The following is an 18,183-nucleotide window of genomic DNA, read 5'->3' on the forward strand; positions in this document are numbered from 1 at the left end:
CCTCTCCAGGCAACCAAATTTTGGCAAGAGGAATAGGGGATATCTTGGAAACTGAGAGCTTCAAACGTAAATCTGAATCTTGCCAAGAGTAAATCTATATCTTGGTGATAATTTTTAGTTGGAAAAGGGTGCCAAGAGTAAATCTATATCTTGGTGATAATTTTTGGTTGGAAAAGCGTGCAAGAACAAGAGCAATTAGAGCAAACTTCAAGGGTAAAGGCGAGAACAAGGGTTCAAGACAAGAGATAGGATGAGTCATGAAGAGGGGAGTGGGAGGAAACATTGGAGTTCTACTTCTAGGGCATGATGTTTTGAGATTCATGAGGTTGTGGATTTGAATGCTTGGGTTACAAAAAGAAGAGTCAAAATGGAATAGTAACGTTAACCTGAAATCAGGGACATTTTCATCCAAAGTTGATAAATTGTCATATTTGGTCGAAGAAATGTTATTTTAGTGTTGTTTAATCAATAATCAGTAAATTTTCCAAGAAAAAAACGAAGGTTTTGTCAAGTTACACGCCATATATTAAACCTCCGTAAAAGCGTCCATATCAGCTACCACCTCATATAACCTGTGATGTTGCAAGTACACTAAGCACGGTTTTTATTGGTATTCGCGGGTCTTCTGTGGTTGGAATCTGAACAAGAGCATTTCCAAAGAACTAACGAAAGAAGAAAGCTCCCCAAAGAAGAACCTGGAATGGCTGCTCGCTTGTTGCAGAGGCGGCTTGCTTCCTATCTTCGTCTAGCTCAATCTCAAGGCACTCCCTCCAAAGGTAACTCTTGTCTTGCTTTAGAATTTCTCATGCTGTGGGAATCCACCTCGTTTTCGCTCATTAACACAAGCTAGTATTGAGTTACCAGCGGATATTTCTGCAAGTGTGGCAGTTACTCTGAGAGAAACTTTTCTATTTGCCTAAATCATGCAAGTTGAAATACCAGCACCTTAAAAACTAAGTGCCCTAATTTCGAAGAGTCAGGGTAGAAATACAAGACAGAATATATAATAAAGAAAAAATGTGTTCACAACCAAAAGAGAGTTAGAAAAGTTGATTTGTTTTGCCTTGCAAATTACAGATGCAAAAGATTCAAGTTATCATGTATTTCGGAATGATATTGATGCTTGACCTAATGAAGTGCACCATAAGCAATTGAACGTCTATATTGGTCCGATTAAGTTTATTAGAGTGTTTTCATTCATTTAACGTGTTTATGTGTTCCCTACTTTGATAAGTTTTAGCTAGAATTAGAGCATCCATGGAGTTACTATAATCCTATGAGGATATGGGCATGCTATATGAATTTCTGGAACAAGCAAAATGTCCTGTTTTGAATTAATTCTTTGCCTTTTTTTATGATTTCCTTTTTTAGTTTTTCGTGCTAGAGCTTTCCCTTTTTTTAAGGAACTTGAACTTTTTCCATATTTGAAGACGATTTTGTAAAGAATTATATGTCCTAATGCATCCTTATATCTGTATTAGGTTAAAAGTATTAGAAAGAAAGAGTGGGCACTGATGTAGTAAATGCAATCCTTAACAAAATTTTATTTTTAACTATCAATTCTGCGAGTAAGAAGTGCTTTTAATTCAGCTAGCTAGACAAGGAAGACAATTTGTAGGTCTTCAATATAATATTGAGTTGAGTAATCCACCCAAATGATGTTGACTTTAGCTACAGGAAGAGCCATTAAGTATCACATGAGTCTCTTCTGAAATGAGACTTTTGGTTTGGAAACTGTAGCTCCAAATAATAGCTCCAGGAAAACTTCTTGGTGTAGACTTGTGTTGGTAAGAGTGGGAACAAAGTTTCTGTTCTTTCTATATCAGTAAATATATGCAAATCATTCCTCAAATTTCACTGTTCAAAATTTTGATATGAATGTCAACGAATGAAACTGTGGTGACCTTTTAAGCTCATAGAATAAGAAATTCTATCAGTTAATATGGAATGTTTTGTGTATAGAAGAGAAGCTTCTTCTTGCTCTAGTACATCTTGCTTCTCAAAATAAGCTTCTCTATTGCAACGCTGGATTAGAAAATAGTTATCATCCCATCTGGTCCTGTATGAGTTGTGGATTATCAGATCTGATGAGACTACTATGTGAAAATACATCACAAAAGAAATGCAGTGACAATATTTTTGGAGGGCAATAGAGAAATCACCCATTCCTCAAGAGCACAATTTAGCCTGTCTCAACTGCCAGTGCTTTTCTAAGTACAATCAAAGGTATTGTTTGGGCCTTTGGCTCAATGGTCATGCAGGGGGGGGGGGGGGCGGCGGAGGGCGGTGTGTTCCTAATGTGAGGTCTTGGGCTTAAGTCTCACTAGGGGACAAGGGGGCATCTGTGTGTGTAATCAATATTCAAAAAAAAGAAAACAACGTACAGTCAAAAGTGGCAGTTTTAGGAGTGTAACTAACTTATTCTGGTGTTTGCCTGTCAAAATGACTTTAATCTAACCCACTGTTTCTTTGTAAGAGGTTTCCTTTCATCAAAATGTTTTTGTGAAAGCGATTTCTGCAGACAATGACCTTGTTTGAAGGATATGATGAAGAGGCATTCTCCTTATCTGAATTTCAGTTATGTTTGGACAATGATCTGATGCGGGACAGCAAGGGAAATACATTATGCTGAAAACATGGACTGATGCCAACATACTTTTTAGGCTGTGGTACAAATTAATTTTATTGCCTACTCCTGTAGAAGTCAATTTAAACTTCAAGAACCAAACTAAACATGAACGAAAAACAGTTAAAATGATACTAGAAGAAAACAAGAATACCCTTCTGGGTGAGAATGTCACTCACATATTATTTCATCAATTCTTTTCCACCTTAAAATAGGATTGAGATTGTTTGATTTGGTAAAGATTTTGGAGACGGGTTTAGGGTTTAAAATTTTGTAACCAATTTAATTCTAACCATCAAACCAAAAGGATTGAAGTTCGAAGAAGAGAAAGAATAAGAAGTTATGTAAAAGAGAATAGAAAGGGATCAACAAAAGAAAAGATTGGGAATGGAAAGAAAGAGGGTTCACTTGTTCCTTTTAAGAGATTAAGAAGTTAATTGGAAGTTCCTTTCTGAAGAGTTTTGCTGCCAATGTCAAAAGCAATTCTCTGAAATTTCCATTCATCAACTTATTTGTTGTAGGGTTAGTGCCATTATATAGCGACTAACCCTAAAATTTCATAACCTGCATTAGAACATCGCAGAGACTAAAATGCTAATCCCATTACCTGGAATAGAACATAAGAATGACTAAAGTCTAAGGGCCAGAATTAAAGCATTAAAAAGAAACCTTAATGGGCCTATATCTAACTCAAATTAGGCCCAACTAAGTATTGCCCAAACAATAAATACTAAATTTATAAGTTGCAAAGAAGATCCCAGTAAGTTCTTAATTTCTAGTTCCTAATCTGCTAAAATGCCATTGTCAAAAAGAAATCTACTAATATTGCTCAAAATCAAATTTGGGCTCCTCTTTTTCTTCCTTGAGAAAACTTTTGATACCCATCATTCTCTCCTATTTCACTCTTTGGAACTTGTGTGAAAGGCATATTTTTGGATTGACAATCATCAATGACTTTGGTGTTATTTTGTTTCAGTTTACTGCTGGCTGTTTTTTTTAGTAGCTGAATGATAATTATCATGTTACATCAATCTCTGATGACAAAAGAAACTGGCTGTTGGTATGATGTTACTGGTTATCTGCAAGGCTGTAGATAATTAGGTCCGACTGATCTTATAAACTACAACCCGGGCTATTAGGTGGTCAGCAGGTCAAGTAAAAGTGAATGTGGCCATTGTAGTGTTACCACTTCTCTTTGTTATTAAAGTATCTGTTTTGTCTTCCATCCTTCAAATCCTTGACTTAGGTAATTCATCTTTGTCATAAACTATTTGTCTGTCACAACATTCACTTTATTCACTTTTTTTTTTAAATTCTCCCTTCATACTGATACACAGCTTATGCAAATGTTTACCAATGGTGCCTTATTAAAATAAAATGCAATTTGCCTTCACTAGGGAAAACATTTGCAGGTCTTCCTTTTGATATTGATAAAAAGGTCAGAAATAAATTTCTTTAGAGTTGCTATTTGACGAAAAGAGAAAAAGATCTCCACAATTTCTTAGATATACTGAATATGTATACAATGGATATATGTGTCCATGCTATAATTTTGTTAGATTGTAGGGTTTCATGGCTAAAAGGGTTTAGAATTGAGAAGAAGAGAAGAGAAGAGAAGAAGGTAAGTGGAGGAGAGCATGAGTAAGAGAAGGGAGAGAGAGCCAAGGTTTCAGAAAGAGGAGCTCGAGTGCATGAGCATACCCTTTTAACACTTCTTATTTATACTGATGGGTAGAAACTCTAATACATGATAATGAGTAAAAAAAATTAAAACACTTAGTAATTACAAAATATGCCACATAACCACTTAATTACAAGATATGCCATTACTACGTCAACACTTCCCCTCAAGTTGGTGCAAAAAACATCAAATACTCCAAACTTTGAGCAAGTAGTAGCGAGTGGACCACTTGCATATTACCTTTGTGAAAATATTTTTTAGCTGGTTTTTGGAGGCAATGCATTGCATAGATATGTCACCAACTTGTAACTTCTCTCGAACAAAATGATAATCAATTTTGATGTGCTTTGTTCTTTCATGAAAACTGGGTTTACTGTAATATGAATAGCCGCTTGGTTATTGGAAAACCAAGTTCTGCCATAAGGGACCTTAACCACATAATTCACTTACTGTATGTGTTATTGTCCTAATATTTTGCCTTAGCACTGGATTTTTTTTTTTGAGAAGAGGTGTGAATATATTACTGAGAGAAAAGAATACAAACCTTACTAAACATGACCTTCCTCCACAATAAAATGTTGGAGAAAAACACCTGATTTAGCCTAACTATCCGTTAAGTGATTAGCGTATCTAGGAATATGATTCCACATACATTGTAATCGGGAAGTTCCTTAGCACTGGATTTAGCTACCTCTCTTTGTGTTTTACTTCTCCAAGTGACCAAGTTACCTTCTTATCATTAGGTGAACTAGCCAAACTTACATATGCAAGTCTTTCAAGATTAGTGTGCCTATGACATTTATGTAATAAGCCTTGACCTAAATTTTTCTTTAAGTATCGAAAGATTATTTCTAATGCAAACTAATAAAGTTGTCGTGGTTGATATAAATTGATTGATAACATTGATCAAGTAACAACATCATTTAAAAAAGAAAAAAAAGAAAAAAACATTGACCAAGTAAGATATGTCTAGTCTTGACTGTGAGATAAATAAGTCTTCCAACCAACCTTTGAAGATTTCCAACATCCACATTATCCCCAAATTCAACACAAAATTTAGCATTTGGATCCATAGGCGTATCAGTTAGCTTATAACCGAGCATCCCTTTAACAAGATCTTTGGTTTGAAACACCTTATTCAAATTTTCCTTAACTTATTGGATGCCCACAGAATCACTCCCTGTGATGATAATGTCATCTACATAAACAGCCATAAGTATCTTGCCTTATGTAGTTTTTAGTGAAACGGAATGATCACTCTCACGTCTTTTAAAACCAAATTGTACCACAACCTTAGTGAATTTATCAAATCAAGCACGAGGTGATTGTTTGAGCCCATAAATGGCCTTCCTGAGGCCACATACTTTCTCCCCCACAACCACATAACTAGGGACTTGAATCATATAGACTTCCTCAAATAAATCACTATGAAGGAAGATATTTTTAACATCAAGTTAAAACATTGGCCGTTTAAAATTAACAGCAAGGGAAAGTAGAACACGTACAAAATTCAGCATAGCCATTGGAGAAAAAGTTTCATCATAGTCAATACCATATAATTGAGTATACCCGTTGGCCACTAACCTTGTTTTATATTGATAAATTATTTCATTTGGATTATATTTTAAAGTAAAAACCCATATGCATCCCACTGTTTTTCTTGTAGAAGGAAGGGAGGAAAATTCCCTAGTATTATTGTGGTACATAGCTTGCATCTCCTCATCCACGGTAGCTTTCCACCTTGGATCACAAAAGCCTTTTTATAAGTGTTAGGAATAGTAGAGGAAGACAAGGCTGCCAAAAAAGTAACGCAACTAGAGCAAAATCTATGAGTGGGTAAAAAAGGTGCAAGAGGGAAGGTAGAGGAGCATGGTTCTTTACGGAGGGCAATAGGTCTAGTGTCACAGGGTGTGCCAAACACAAGAGGAGAAGATGGTTGGGAGCTTACCGCCTTGGAACATTAGAGGACTCCGTAGAAGAGTAATCAACAATGGGAGAGGAGATCTTAGGAGGCTGCTCATATGTAAAATAGGCTGGTGTGGTGGAACAAAAGGTCTTGGCATCCCTGTAAGAGGCTAAAAACCTAGAGGACATACTGGAATAGAAGGGTTGATCTTCGAAGAATGTAACATCTACTGAAATAAATGTTTTCCTCATAGAAGGAGAATAACAAACATATCCTTTTTGAGTTTTGGAGTAACTAAGAAAGATACATTTAATAGATTTGAGATTTCTTTTTCAAAAAAAAAAACATTTAATAGATTTGGGACTGAATTTATTCTAAATGGTGGCGGTACTATGCACAAAAGAAACACGCCCAAACACATGAGGGGGTAATGGAAAAGGAGAAGAATCGGTAAATAGCTTGGAGAATGGTGTATGATTTTGTCTGACACTAGAATACATCCGGTTAATAAGATAACAAGCAGTGAGAATAACATGTAGCCAATAATATTGAGGAACGTTTATGAACAACTTAATAGTTCATGCAACTTCAACAAAATGCCTATTCTTTCTTTCAGAAACACCATTCTGTTAGGGTGTATAAGTACAAGAGGATTGATGAATGATGCCCTTCTTTTGACTTCAAGACTAAAATTGAGAAGAAAAATACTCGACATTATTAGACCTGAAAATTTGAATTTCCTTATTAAATTGATTTTCAACCATAGCACAAAAGGATTCAAATATGGAAAAGACTTCCGATCTATCCTTCATTAAATAAAGCTAAGTTACTTTAGAACAATCATCCACAAAAACCTCAAAACACTTAGATTGAGAAATATCTGATACATTAACTGGTCCCCAAACATCAAAATGAACTAAAAAAAAGAACTTTTCTTTTTTTTGAAAAAGATATATTTATATTAACAAGAGAAAAATTTACAAAGGAAGAGGGAGCAGATCCCTTACAACAAGAGATTGCAGGGAAGCTCCCTGCTTGGCAAGCACATCTGTTGCCGAATTTTTAGATCTCGGAATGTGAGACCAAATACAAGAAAATGATGATACAATATCTAAAATCTCCTGAAATATGTCCCAATGCCTCCATGGCAGAAGGGAACCACGCTAGCACCAACCAATCACTACCTTGGAGTCCCCTTCAATGTGAATAGGACCACTGCAGTTGTCTCTGAACACACGGAGCCCATTAAGAAGGCCATATAACTCTGCCGACGTAGAATCGGAGATGCCTAATGGACCAACATAAGAGAAGCACTGATTTCCAGACGAATCCAAAATCACACCCCCAAAACCAGCAATCCCCGGATTGCCAAGAGAAGAGTCATCAAAATTCAATTTTAAGTAACCAACCTCCGGGAGAGTCCACTCCTTCATTACTTGAACCTTGGTCCCAATGTGCATCCTTGCCAAATTGCTCCAGTTATCTCGAATGGAGGTGCCCTTGAAAGAGCAAAAAGGCTTCTTAGTCAGAAGCCAGGTGGAGATTTGCCCTGTCACACTTTCTGCTACTCTTGCCTTAGATTCACTTTTAGCATCGAACCGCCTTCTATTCCGTTCATTCCAAAGCCCCCATGGAACGAAACTGGCACAAGCTGAGATCATCATTTTACCGAGATCAGGAAGGGGAGAGCCAATGATCGACTTGCAAAAGCCGATCAGATCAGCAGATATACAGAATTGCAACCCCAACTTGCATAAAACAGAGGTCCACACATTCCATGAGAATTGACACAGGAGTAGAGTATGGCGGGCAGATTCGGCTTCATTGTTGCAAAAAGGACATAGTGGGTCTATAGATGGGTGACCTCCTCTTTAGAGCACATCTGCCGTAAGAATTTTACTTTGGCAAGCACCCCACATGAAGAATTTTATCTTTGGAGGGGCAAAGAGACGCCAAACGAAGTAAATATCATGCTCACTTTGCATCGAATCCCAACCATTAATGTATCTGTATGCCGAAGAAACTGAGAATTTTTCGCTTTTGTCAGGCCACCAAATGAGCTTGTCTGTATTGGAAAGCCTTATTCTGAGATGATTCAAAGAATCCAATAAATTGCTTGCTTCTATAGCCTCCGAATCAGACAGACCCCTTTGGGTTCATACTACCCCCCTCAAAGGCATCGGCTACTGAAATCTCCCTTTGTGTGGAGAGAAGGAAAAGATTCCTGAAAGAGTTCCTCAAAGGTTCTTGCCCTGTCCACCAATCATCCCAAAATTTAAGAGATCTGCCACTGCCAACAAAGAATCTACAGGCTGAGGAGAAATTCTGAAGAAGCAAATAAAGAGATCTCCATATTGAGGATAACCCTCTCCGATTTCCTCCGGACATCCGCCATGACGAATTCCAACCCAGCTTGGCCTGAACCATATCCTTCCAAAGATTAGAATTTGTGTTGAACTTCCATATCCATTTAAGAAGTAAAGCTTTGTTTATTTCTTTTGATTTCTGAATCCCTAATCCACCCAATCTCTTAGGTAGACATACTTCATCCCATCTGACCAAGTGATATTTGAAAGAATCACTTGACCCGCTCCAGAGGAATCTTCTTTTCATTTTATCCATGGCTTTGCATACAGAAGGGGCAAGGCGTAAAGGATAAAGCATAGTTTGGGATGCCAGCATTACATGACTTAAGGAGTAGTCTGCCCGCCTTGCTGAGGAGGCTCCCCTTCCAAGTTGCTAACCGAGATTCCATAAACTTTGGGAGATACGCCCATGAAAGAGTGGGAGGCCAAGATACTTCGCTAGAAGAGTAGTCGTAGAGCAACCAAATAAATTTGCCATCTCTGCAAGATTCTCCGGGCTCACATTAAATTCTATGAGAGAGGTCTTCCCCCAATTAACTTTCTGCCCATATGCTTTTTCAAAAAGCCCCAATACTGCTTTTATCCTCTTTGCACTATCCATATCACCGATTCCAAAAATAATAGTATCATCCGCATATTGCAAAATCGGTATATTAAATGTCTGGTGGGGGCTTGTTGAGGAGAGCCATCCAAGGTCAACCGCCGAATAAAACATAGTAGAGAGGCATTCTGCGACTATGTTGAATAGGAGCAGAGAGAGAGAGTCACCTTGCTAATTCCCCTGATTCCTTTAAAATATCTACATACCGAACCGTTGAGGATCAGGGAGTAGGATGCTAAGCCCACACAATTTCTTATCCAAAATCGCCATTTTTCTCCAAATCCCATATTTTCCATTGTCTCATCAACCAGGATCCAATTAACTCTGTCAAAAGCTTTTTCAAGATCAATTAAGGGCGATTCTCAGGTCCTGGTTACGCCTGAAGTGGTCCATAAGCTCATGCGCAGCCATTGTGGAGTCTAAAATTTCTCTCCCCTTGAGGAAAGTGCCTTGCCCTTTGTGGATGACGATGGGGAGCAATACCTTTAAACGGTGAGCTAGGATTCTCGCAATAATTTTGTATGCACTCATAACCAGACTGATAGGGCGAAAATCCTCTGGTTTCTCCACACTTGCTTTCTTTGGAACCAAAGTGATAAATGATGCACCGATGCTGCGGAATGTTATACCCTTTATGAAAAAGCCATCGATCATAGCACTGATATCTTCCTTAAGACGGGCCCAATTTTTTTTCAAAAAGTCTCCATTAAAACCATCAGGGCCCGGGCCCTGTCACTTTCCATGCCTAAGAAGGCCTGCTCAATTTCGTCCGAAGAGAAAGGAGATTCTATAAGTGAGGCAGCTGCTGTGGAGATACGAGAGAAGCTAATGTGCGGAAACCTCGGCCTATTGGTACACTCATCCGAATATAAATCTGTAAAAAAACTTAACCAACTCATTAGTAATTGAGGTCCGACACGACGTTACCTCATTATTAATGCATAATGAAGTAATTCGATTGGATCTCTTCTTTGCCGAGGCGATGGAATGGAAAAACTTTGTATTTGCATCTCCCTCCTTTAGCCATTTAAATCTGGCTCTTTGCTTCCACCGAACCTTCTCTTGATGCAGGATAAAATTGAGCTTATAATTTAGAGAATTTTGGAGCGAAAACTCGTCAGAATTTAAATACCTTTCTTCCTCCACCAGGTCCAGAGCCGCGATCTGAGAGAGAAGAGAGCCCTTCTCGGCAACCATAGAGGCATGGCGACTAGTGGCCCACTCCTTAATTTTTCCTTTTAAGAATTGCAGCTTTAGAGGGAATGCCCACTCCCTTCTACCGAAGCTTAGACCCGCATCCCACGAATCATCCATAAGAGCTTCAAAAATTTCCTCCATTAACCATGAGTTTTCGGAACGGAAAGGCGAGGGCCCCCATTTTTCGAAAGCGGTAGTCAGCAGGATAGGCCAATGGTCAGAACCTACCTTATTGAGAACTCTCCCCGTGACATTCTCAAACATCTGCAACCAGTCATGGCAAGCCAAGAAACGGTCCAATTTTGATAGTATGGGCTGCTGCTGGCCATTAGTCCACGTGTAGTTCTTCTCGGATAAGGGAATCTCATCCAGCCCACACCCGCCAATGAAATCTGAGAAGCCTTGCATAGAGGCCAAAATTCGGATTGACGGAGGGTTCTTCTCATGACAATATCTGATAGCATTGAAATCCCCTGTAAAGATCCACGGGAGATTCCAATTCTGCTGAAGCGAATTGAGCTCTTCCCAAAAAAGGCTCCGATCCCTATATCTGGTCGGACCATACACTCTGCCCACACACCAACTTCTGCCAGAGGAGAGATCTCTAAATTGAATACTCAGCGAAAACCGGTCCTCAATGATATTAATAGAGTCATAATTAGCCAAGGCCTAGGCTACAAATATACCTCCGGAGTGGCCAATAGCATTCACAGCTACCCACTTAATTGAGGGGCACGACTAGAGCTCCTTGGCAATGGCATCTATCATCTCTTGGCACTTTGTTTCTTGGAAGATATATAGAAGGCTTGAATTGAGAAAGGAAGCTTGATATCATGCCGCGCTTTTGGATAGCACCAATTCCTCTGACATTCCAAGATAGCAAGATCATTTGCTACCTCGGTTTTGGACTCCCGATGCAACATTGTCCCCAGGCAGCTGACCTTGGTAAACAACACCCATAAGGCGCGCTAATCTCATCATGTTTTGCCATGTCTCTTCGTCATATTTATGACGCTCCACTTGGAGTTCTTCCACAAGACGAGTAGATCTGTCGTTTGGAAGGGGGGGTCATATTCTTCCTCTCAGCAAACTGAGTAGATTCTCTCTTCGGTAAATCAGTTTCCAATGCCATCTTCTTCTTTGATATGTAGCCAGGATAGGTAGAGAGACTAGGAGTGGATGAGGGGGGGATTTTTCTGGGTCTGGAAGGTCCGACTGCTTAGGCTCCATGTGAGTGCGCTCGGGTGGGGTGGAGTCCATCAGCCTTTCTGTTCTTGCAGGGACGAAGTCTTGCTCCACAGGAGTAGGGCGAAGGTTTAAATCCGTGAGGGCGGCTCCGGGCATATGCTCAGTCCATTCCCCAAAAGAGACAATGAGTTAGATCCATTTTCATGATTACTCCCTGTGATCTCAGTGCTCGAGGTCTCAGACCCGAGAGGATTATTGTGTCCTTGAGCTGACGAACATGCGAGGTGCTTGGTTCAAGGTTCAGATTAAACCTCTCCTTTTGCCTTTTTTTGTTTTCGAAATCATCAGCGTGCTTGTAGCCATCGGATAGCCTCAGAACCTGCGCATTTGTCTCTTGATACGAGGTAGAAACATTGGGAGGGCCTTTCTAGAGGAGAGGTTTAGACAGGGGGTTTGTGAGGGGTTTGGGAAAAGATGAGAAGAATGAGGTGGAAATAGGGGAGAGTATTTTCGGGGTTTGAAAAAGCTGAATGAGTAGACTTTCCAGACAAGGGACTGTCCGTAGTACGAGAGGAGTCAGTGTTGGAGTTCTGCAAGTGGGTTCTGACTCACTCTCGTTCTGGACGCCATAATTTAATTTTGAGATAGAGGTGGACTCGATTTCCGAGACGAGGTCAGACCTCGGGATACACATCTGACTCTTCAGATTTGAGATTTGAAATATTTTGAATGGGGATTGAGTTTTTAAATTTGAATTTGGGGTAGACTCCATTTCTGAGACGAGATCAGACCTCGAGATATACTCCTGGCTCGTCAGATTTGATTTTTGAGATATTTTGAAAGGGGGTTGAGTGGATTTCACGTTGGAGACCGTGAAGGACAGGCTGGATGGTAGGCCGGAAACACTACCATCTTCTCCTTTTTGGGAATTTGGAACTGGCTTTAAAATTTCTGACGCATACCCTGTTTTCCCAGCTTGGGAATCCGGGATTAATTTCAAAGCCTTTGACATGCACGCCTCGATTCTCGGGATAGAAATAATTTTTGAAAAACTACTCTCTGAGTTTACCTTCGAGTTTGAGTCTGAGTCAAAACTCGGTAGTGATGTGGACTCACCTGAGCGGGAGGGATTCTGTCTGGTGTCCCCTGAGTTAACTCGTCCGGGACTCGCGTAAGCTGTGTCCTTTGGCGTGTTGCTTCTCTTTCACGTTTGACGACATTCTGGTGGTCTCAGTATACAGAGTTCCCTAAAGGACACCTCTATCCACACAAAATCACCACCGAAAATTAATTTTTGAAAACGAGGCTCTTTCCAACGGGAGTTTGGGTCGACAAATGCCATCGCAACGTCGAGCTTTGAACCCTCCCAAGTGGTGTCCGACCACTGAATGATTCTTCCGAATGTGTTAAAAATTTTGTTGAGCACCTCGTTCGACCATAACTCAATTGGGAGACCTCGGATCGAAACCCATTGGCCGAGAGGCTGGCATACCGGAGTTTCTTCCCACTTCGATACAAATTCTTCTTCTTCTTGTAGCCATTTCCTATTCTCCAAGATTTCTTCTGTCTCCTCCCTCGTTTTGGGGAGAACCAGCCATTTCCGAGGTTCCATCCACGCTACCATGGGTTGAAGCATGAAGGACTCGCCGAACCAAAGTGTGAGGCTAGTACTGTTCCATCTTTCAAAGGAGGATTCCACGATTAATCCGGCGCTGATCTTTTGTTTCCCATTTTCGAAAATGTCGGGGGGTAAGGTTATGGTCGGGATTTGGACAGTCGTTTGGGGTATTTTCTAGAGTTTCTGGAGGGGTGATATGGAGAGTGGTGGTTTTGGGAAAGGGGGGGGGGGGGGGGGGGGGATGTCGGAGGTCTTTTTTTGGACGGGGATGAGTTTTTGCATTTATCGGCATGGGAAACTCAGCATACTTCTCCCTGATGGCCAGGATCGAGTTCCGCAACTCTTTCCAGCACTGAGACTGCCCAAGAGTTTCTAGTAGGTAGACGCGCGCCATGATTGTCAGCTCTCTTTGCTGGATTATCTTGAGCTCTCTAATCCCTTGTTTTCTGAATACGGAAAAGGGAGAAAGAGATCTCCCGATTCTAATTTCACGCAGTCTCGGAGCACTTCCGGAATCTCCCTCCTCCAGGCATCGAGCGAAATCCGAGACAGAGGCCAGGGGGATCGAGATGAAGGAGCTTCTTCGCCCGTTCCGCATCGTGATTCGGATTACCTTGGCATTTCGCCCTTGCTTTAGGGTCAGTGTGATCTCAAAATCACTGTAACTCCATGATGAACCTCCCGTCTTGAAGTTTCCTTTCCTTCCCGCTGATCTTCCTTTTGCCGTGCTCTAGGGGCCATCCTCCTCCGTCACCGGCGATTTGCCGTAGTCTTCTTGCCTCTAATGAGTCCCTGTAACGGGATTCTCCACTGTGTCGGCTTTTCCGGGGAGAGGAGGTTGATGCAAGTCTTTCTCCTGCCCCCCTTCTGCCAAGGAGAGAGTCGGGTGTAGATTCTTCTCGAGCGACGACGTTTCCTCCTCACATTCCTTTGGGCGTCGCCTCATCGCTCCAAAGCTGCTCAGGCTATGGATAGACTCCCAAAACCTAAAAAAAAGAACTTGAAGCTACTTTATCGAGCCTGGGAAGAAACACGAACATGTGATGCTTCCCAAGCTCTCAGAACTCAACTTAACTGAGTAAGAGATTTAAGGGATGAAACCAATGTTTTTAAATTAACCAATGAGGATGACTAAGCCTCTTATGCTACTGTTTCACATCTGGATTTGTTGTTGCTACAACCGTCAAAATTAAAGAGTCATAGAAGTAGAGACCTCTTCTCTCATGACCGCCACCAATCACTTGTTTCGTCTTGATATGCTAAAAAACACATTCAAAGGAACGAATGTGACAAAAAAGTTAAGATTCTTGGTCAATTGACTAACTGACATGAGGCTCAATGGAAACTATGAAACAAATAAATCATTGTTAAGTGATAGAGAAGAGGATATATGAGAAGCACTGGTACTCTGAACTTTGGTTTGTGACCCATCTGCAATGGATACAAATCAGTTCGCAAACAAGGAGATAAGGAAGTTAAGTTGCGAAGTTTACCAGTAAGGTCTTTAGAGGCTCTAGCGTCAATGATCCTTGGTGACAAACTGAAACATGAAGCAAAAGAGTACATACTAGTGGTTGCAACAATGTAGGTGTACTTGAAGTAGCAACATTAGTGTCTTGAGTTTCATAGTCCTCCTCTTTGATGGTCATCTTCCCTTTAGAAAGGTTTGAGCTTACCTCTTTACTGGTTTCTGTGGCTGCAGTGGATGCATGATTGGCCTTGAAATAATCCGGTTTTGCATGTAAATTCTAGCACTTTTCAATCGCATGATTATTGAGGCTACAAAAAGTATATTTCTTGTTCTGACCACAAAAGGAGGAGTAAGAATTGTAGTCACTACTTCTAGCACTGCCTTTACCACAATATCTACCTCCTCTTCCTCTACGTAGTTGCCACTCCCCCTTCCTTGGGAGAACATGGCAGAATTTTTCACCTGATCCGGCTGATATGTGTGTTCTTTGGCTGGAATCCTGAGTATGACAGCACTAACATCACCAAAAGGTCTAACAGAAGGGTGAAGTACCTGAGATTTTGTAACATGTAGGTAGGGTTTCAAGTTGGCAAGACATATGGCTGAAACAAGTACTTTCTCTGTCACTCTTGGGCGGCAATAGAATAAGGTTGTGCTACTTTCTACTCTTGTCAGAGGCCTTAGAATTTAGCATAGTGCTCATGAAGATTGTCACATTACTTTGTCAGGTACATTTTTGAAAGATATCATAATTTTTTTTTAATGCTGTCAGGAGTGGAATATAATTTCAAACGAGTTGTCCAAACATCTCTTGCTGTATCCAGGTAGACAAAATTATTAGCAACTGGTTCTTCCAAGCTATTAATCAATCATTTTTGGTAGGAAAAGTCATCTTCATGTAGTGGTGGCTGTTTCAAGTGTCCAGTAAGGTCTATTCTGATAAAAAAAACGTATGAGGATTGAGATCATGATGAATAATTACTTAGACGTTTAAGTGGAATAGTAGTTATTTTCAAAAAATCATGTTTGTTGAATTCAGCATAAGAAGAGGAGACTTTACTTGAATTTTCTGTCATATTAGACCAGCCAAACAAAAAAAAAACTTTCTAGGGCCTAAGAAATTAAGGGGCTAACACAATTTGATTTGGAACGTGTAGGAGAATCAAGAACTTAAGATATAAGCCCAACTAAGTGCTGAAAAACATATTTTTATATGAAATTCCAGCACTCTATTCAAACCCCAACGTGCATTGTTTGAAGAAATAAAGCATGACTTGAAGAAACTAAACTCATGAATTATCCCACAAAAAAATTGAGAAGCTTAGTGAGGTGTAAACACTCCAAAAGAAAGACTTTTCATTCAGCCAATAACTTCAAACCCTAACTTAGGGTTCAAAAAAAAAAAAAAAAAGAACTTTGAAGAGTTAAAAAACCACAAGCACCATCAACTTGAGATCAACAGCCAACAAGGAATTTTCAAATACATAAAGGGGAATTTATGGCAGCCACAAACTTGATTTTTGAGAGCATGCCATGCAACCAAAAATGCTACCTTTCAGTCCTCATATAAGCACCAAATACGGTTTTTTATGAGGTGAAACAAAACTTAATTGAAGAAGCGGCAGAGGGGCTTAACTCTGAGATTTTCATGAACTAAAAACACAAGGGATGAAGGCTTAAAAACATGAACTTGATCAAGAGCTTTGGTAGAATTTTTTTCAGCACTTGCTTCCTTCAACGGCTGGTTGTAGGCGCCCTCTTGCATACTTCTTTGCTGAATTTTTGAGCAGTTTAATTAAAACTCTAGAATCCTTGCTCTAATATCATGTTAGCTTCTAGGGTTTCATTTCTAAAAGGGTTTAGAATAGAAGAGGAGGAAAGAGAAGAGGAGAAAAAGGAGAGAAGAAGCTAAGAGGAGAGCACAAGTAAGAGAAGGGAGAGAGAGATAGGGTTTCACGAAGAGGAGTTTGAATCTACGAGCATGCCCTCCCAACACTTCTTAGTTATAATGATGGGTAGAAATCCTAATACATGATAATGAGCAAAAAGAATATGAAACACATAATAATTATAAAATATGTCACTTAACCAGATATGCCGTTATCACTTCTTTAACAAATTTGACTTTTAGTTCTCTCTCACTCAATATGCTAATATACTTTTTGTTGTAGAAATACTAAGGCCTTCTCCAGAGGAGAACTCGTGGAGCAGATACTTTCAGGTAAATTCATACAGAAAAGGTCTCCAAACGCTGGTGGATCCTGTTCTCAGGTCAAATGATGAAGCTACCGAGGACCAGGATATAAAACCTGTGTCAAATTTAGCTGAAATGAACCCAGATGTAACTGACGCTTCTATCAAGTGCAAAGCCTCTTCCAGTTTGAAAATGTCTGCACGCCATGATCTTGCGATGATTTTCACCTGTAAGGTCTGCGAAACAAGATCTATAAAAACAGTTTGCAAAGAATCATATGAGAAAGGAGTGGTGGTGGCCCGTTGTGGAGGATGTAGTAATCTGGATTTAATCGCTGATCATCTTGGCTGGTTTGGAGAACCTGGGACTATTGAAGAAATCTTGGCTGCTAGAGGAGAGCAAGTGAGGAAAGGATCTCTTGACACTGTAAGTCTTACTTTGGACGATTTGTCTGGGAAAAAAGCCCAAGATAATGGTGAATAACCATGTATATGACAAGGGATCTCGTAATTGAAAACATAAAAGAGTATGATTTCGACATAAATGATTTTTTCTAAAATGGTTCTGAACTTATTAGCCCCTTTCAGTTTCAAGGGTAAAGGACAAAGAACTCTTCTATTTGCTTGCCTATTGCCATTTGAGAGGCAAATGATCCTCTTACAGCCAGCATTGACCTCCTCTTTTCTCTTAATTACCTTTCTAAGATAATTATATACCCCTTGTGTAAATTATACACCCTTGGTTCTTACTTATAGGGCTTATAAAATTTAATCTTTAAGTTACTAAAAATTGTGTCAACTTCCAAGTTAGCTAATGGATTATGGGTTCAAGAAATGGTTTTTAGTTACTAGGTCTATAACAATAATTGTGATCATAACAAACCAAAGAAGTTAATCACGACATATAAGTTAAAATTTTTGCATTACTAAAAAGCCAGTTTTTGTTTAAAAGAAGGAAACATATGTCGAAACATACCAAATTCTACTTTGAGGGTCATAACATCTATATACCCTTTCTCAAATCTAGGGTAACCCATGAAAAACACTGAATGGATCAATAATACATTTTTTTTCTTGGATAAACTTGAATTATTGTTAAATTCCATGGTTTAATCCATATGAACTAGGTTTTATAACTTTTATATAAAATTTGACTTTTACGATCTTCTATTTTCTCACTCCAACTCATACCATAGACCACTAGAGTGTGTAATAAAGGGTATGTATCTAACAACATCAATACTTTTCTTCACTTCAATTTCCAATTTAATGCACAATTGATGGCAATTCAGCTGTTGTAAGAGATGATTTAGTTAATTTTGATAGTTGCATAAGA

General features: G+C 39.6%; 1 protein-coding gene across 1 annotated transcript; it reads left to right on the forward strand.

The window, feature by feature from the left end:
- The first annotated feature begins 614 nt into the window (after window positions 1–614).
- LOC137939551 (uncharacterized) lies at window positions 615–17,460 on the forward strand. The gene is made up of 2 exons (XM_068784830.1): window positions 615–776; window positions 16,826–17,460. Exons 1-2 carry the CDS (start codon window positions 701–703, stop codon window positions 17,329–17,331), a joined length of 582 nt encoding a protein of 193 aa, XP_068640931.1. The 5' UTR covers window positions 615–700; the 3' UTR covers window positions 17,332–17,460.
- Window positions 17,461–18,183: the final 723 nt, after the last annotated feature.

This window comes from Aristolochia californica, unplaced genomic scaffold, assembly GCF_029961685.1.
Source record: "Aristolochia californica isolate CCGP_79_NKW_82.1479 unplaced genomic scaffold, dmAriCali1.0.hap1 SCAF_8, whole genome shotgun sequence".
NCBI classification, from domain to species: Eukaryota; Viridiplantae; Streptophyta; class Magnoliopsida; order Piperales; family Aristolochiaceae; genus Aristolochia; species Aristolochia californica.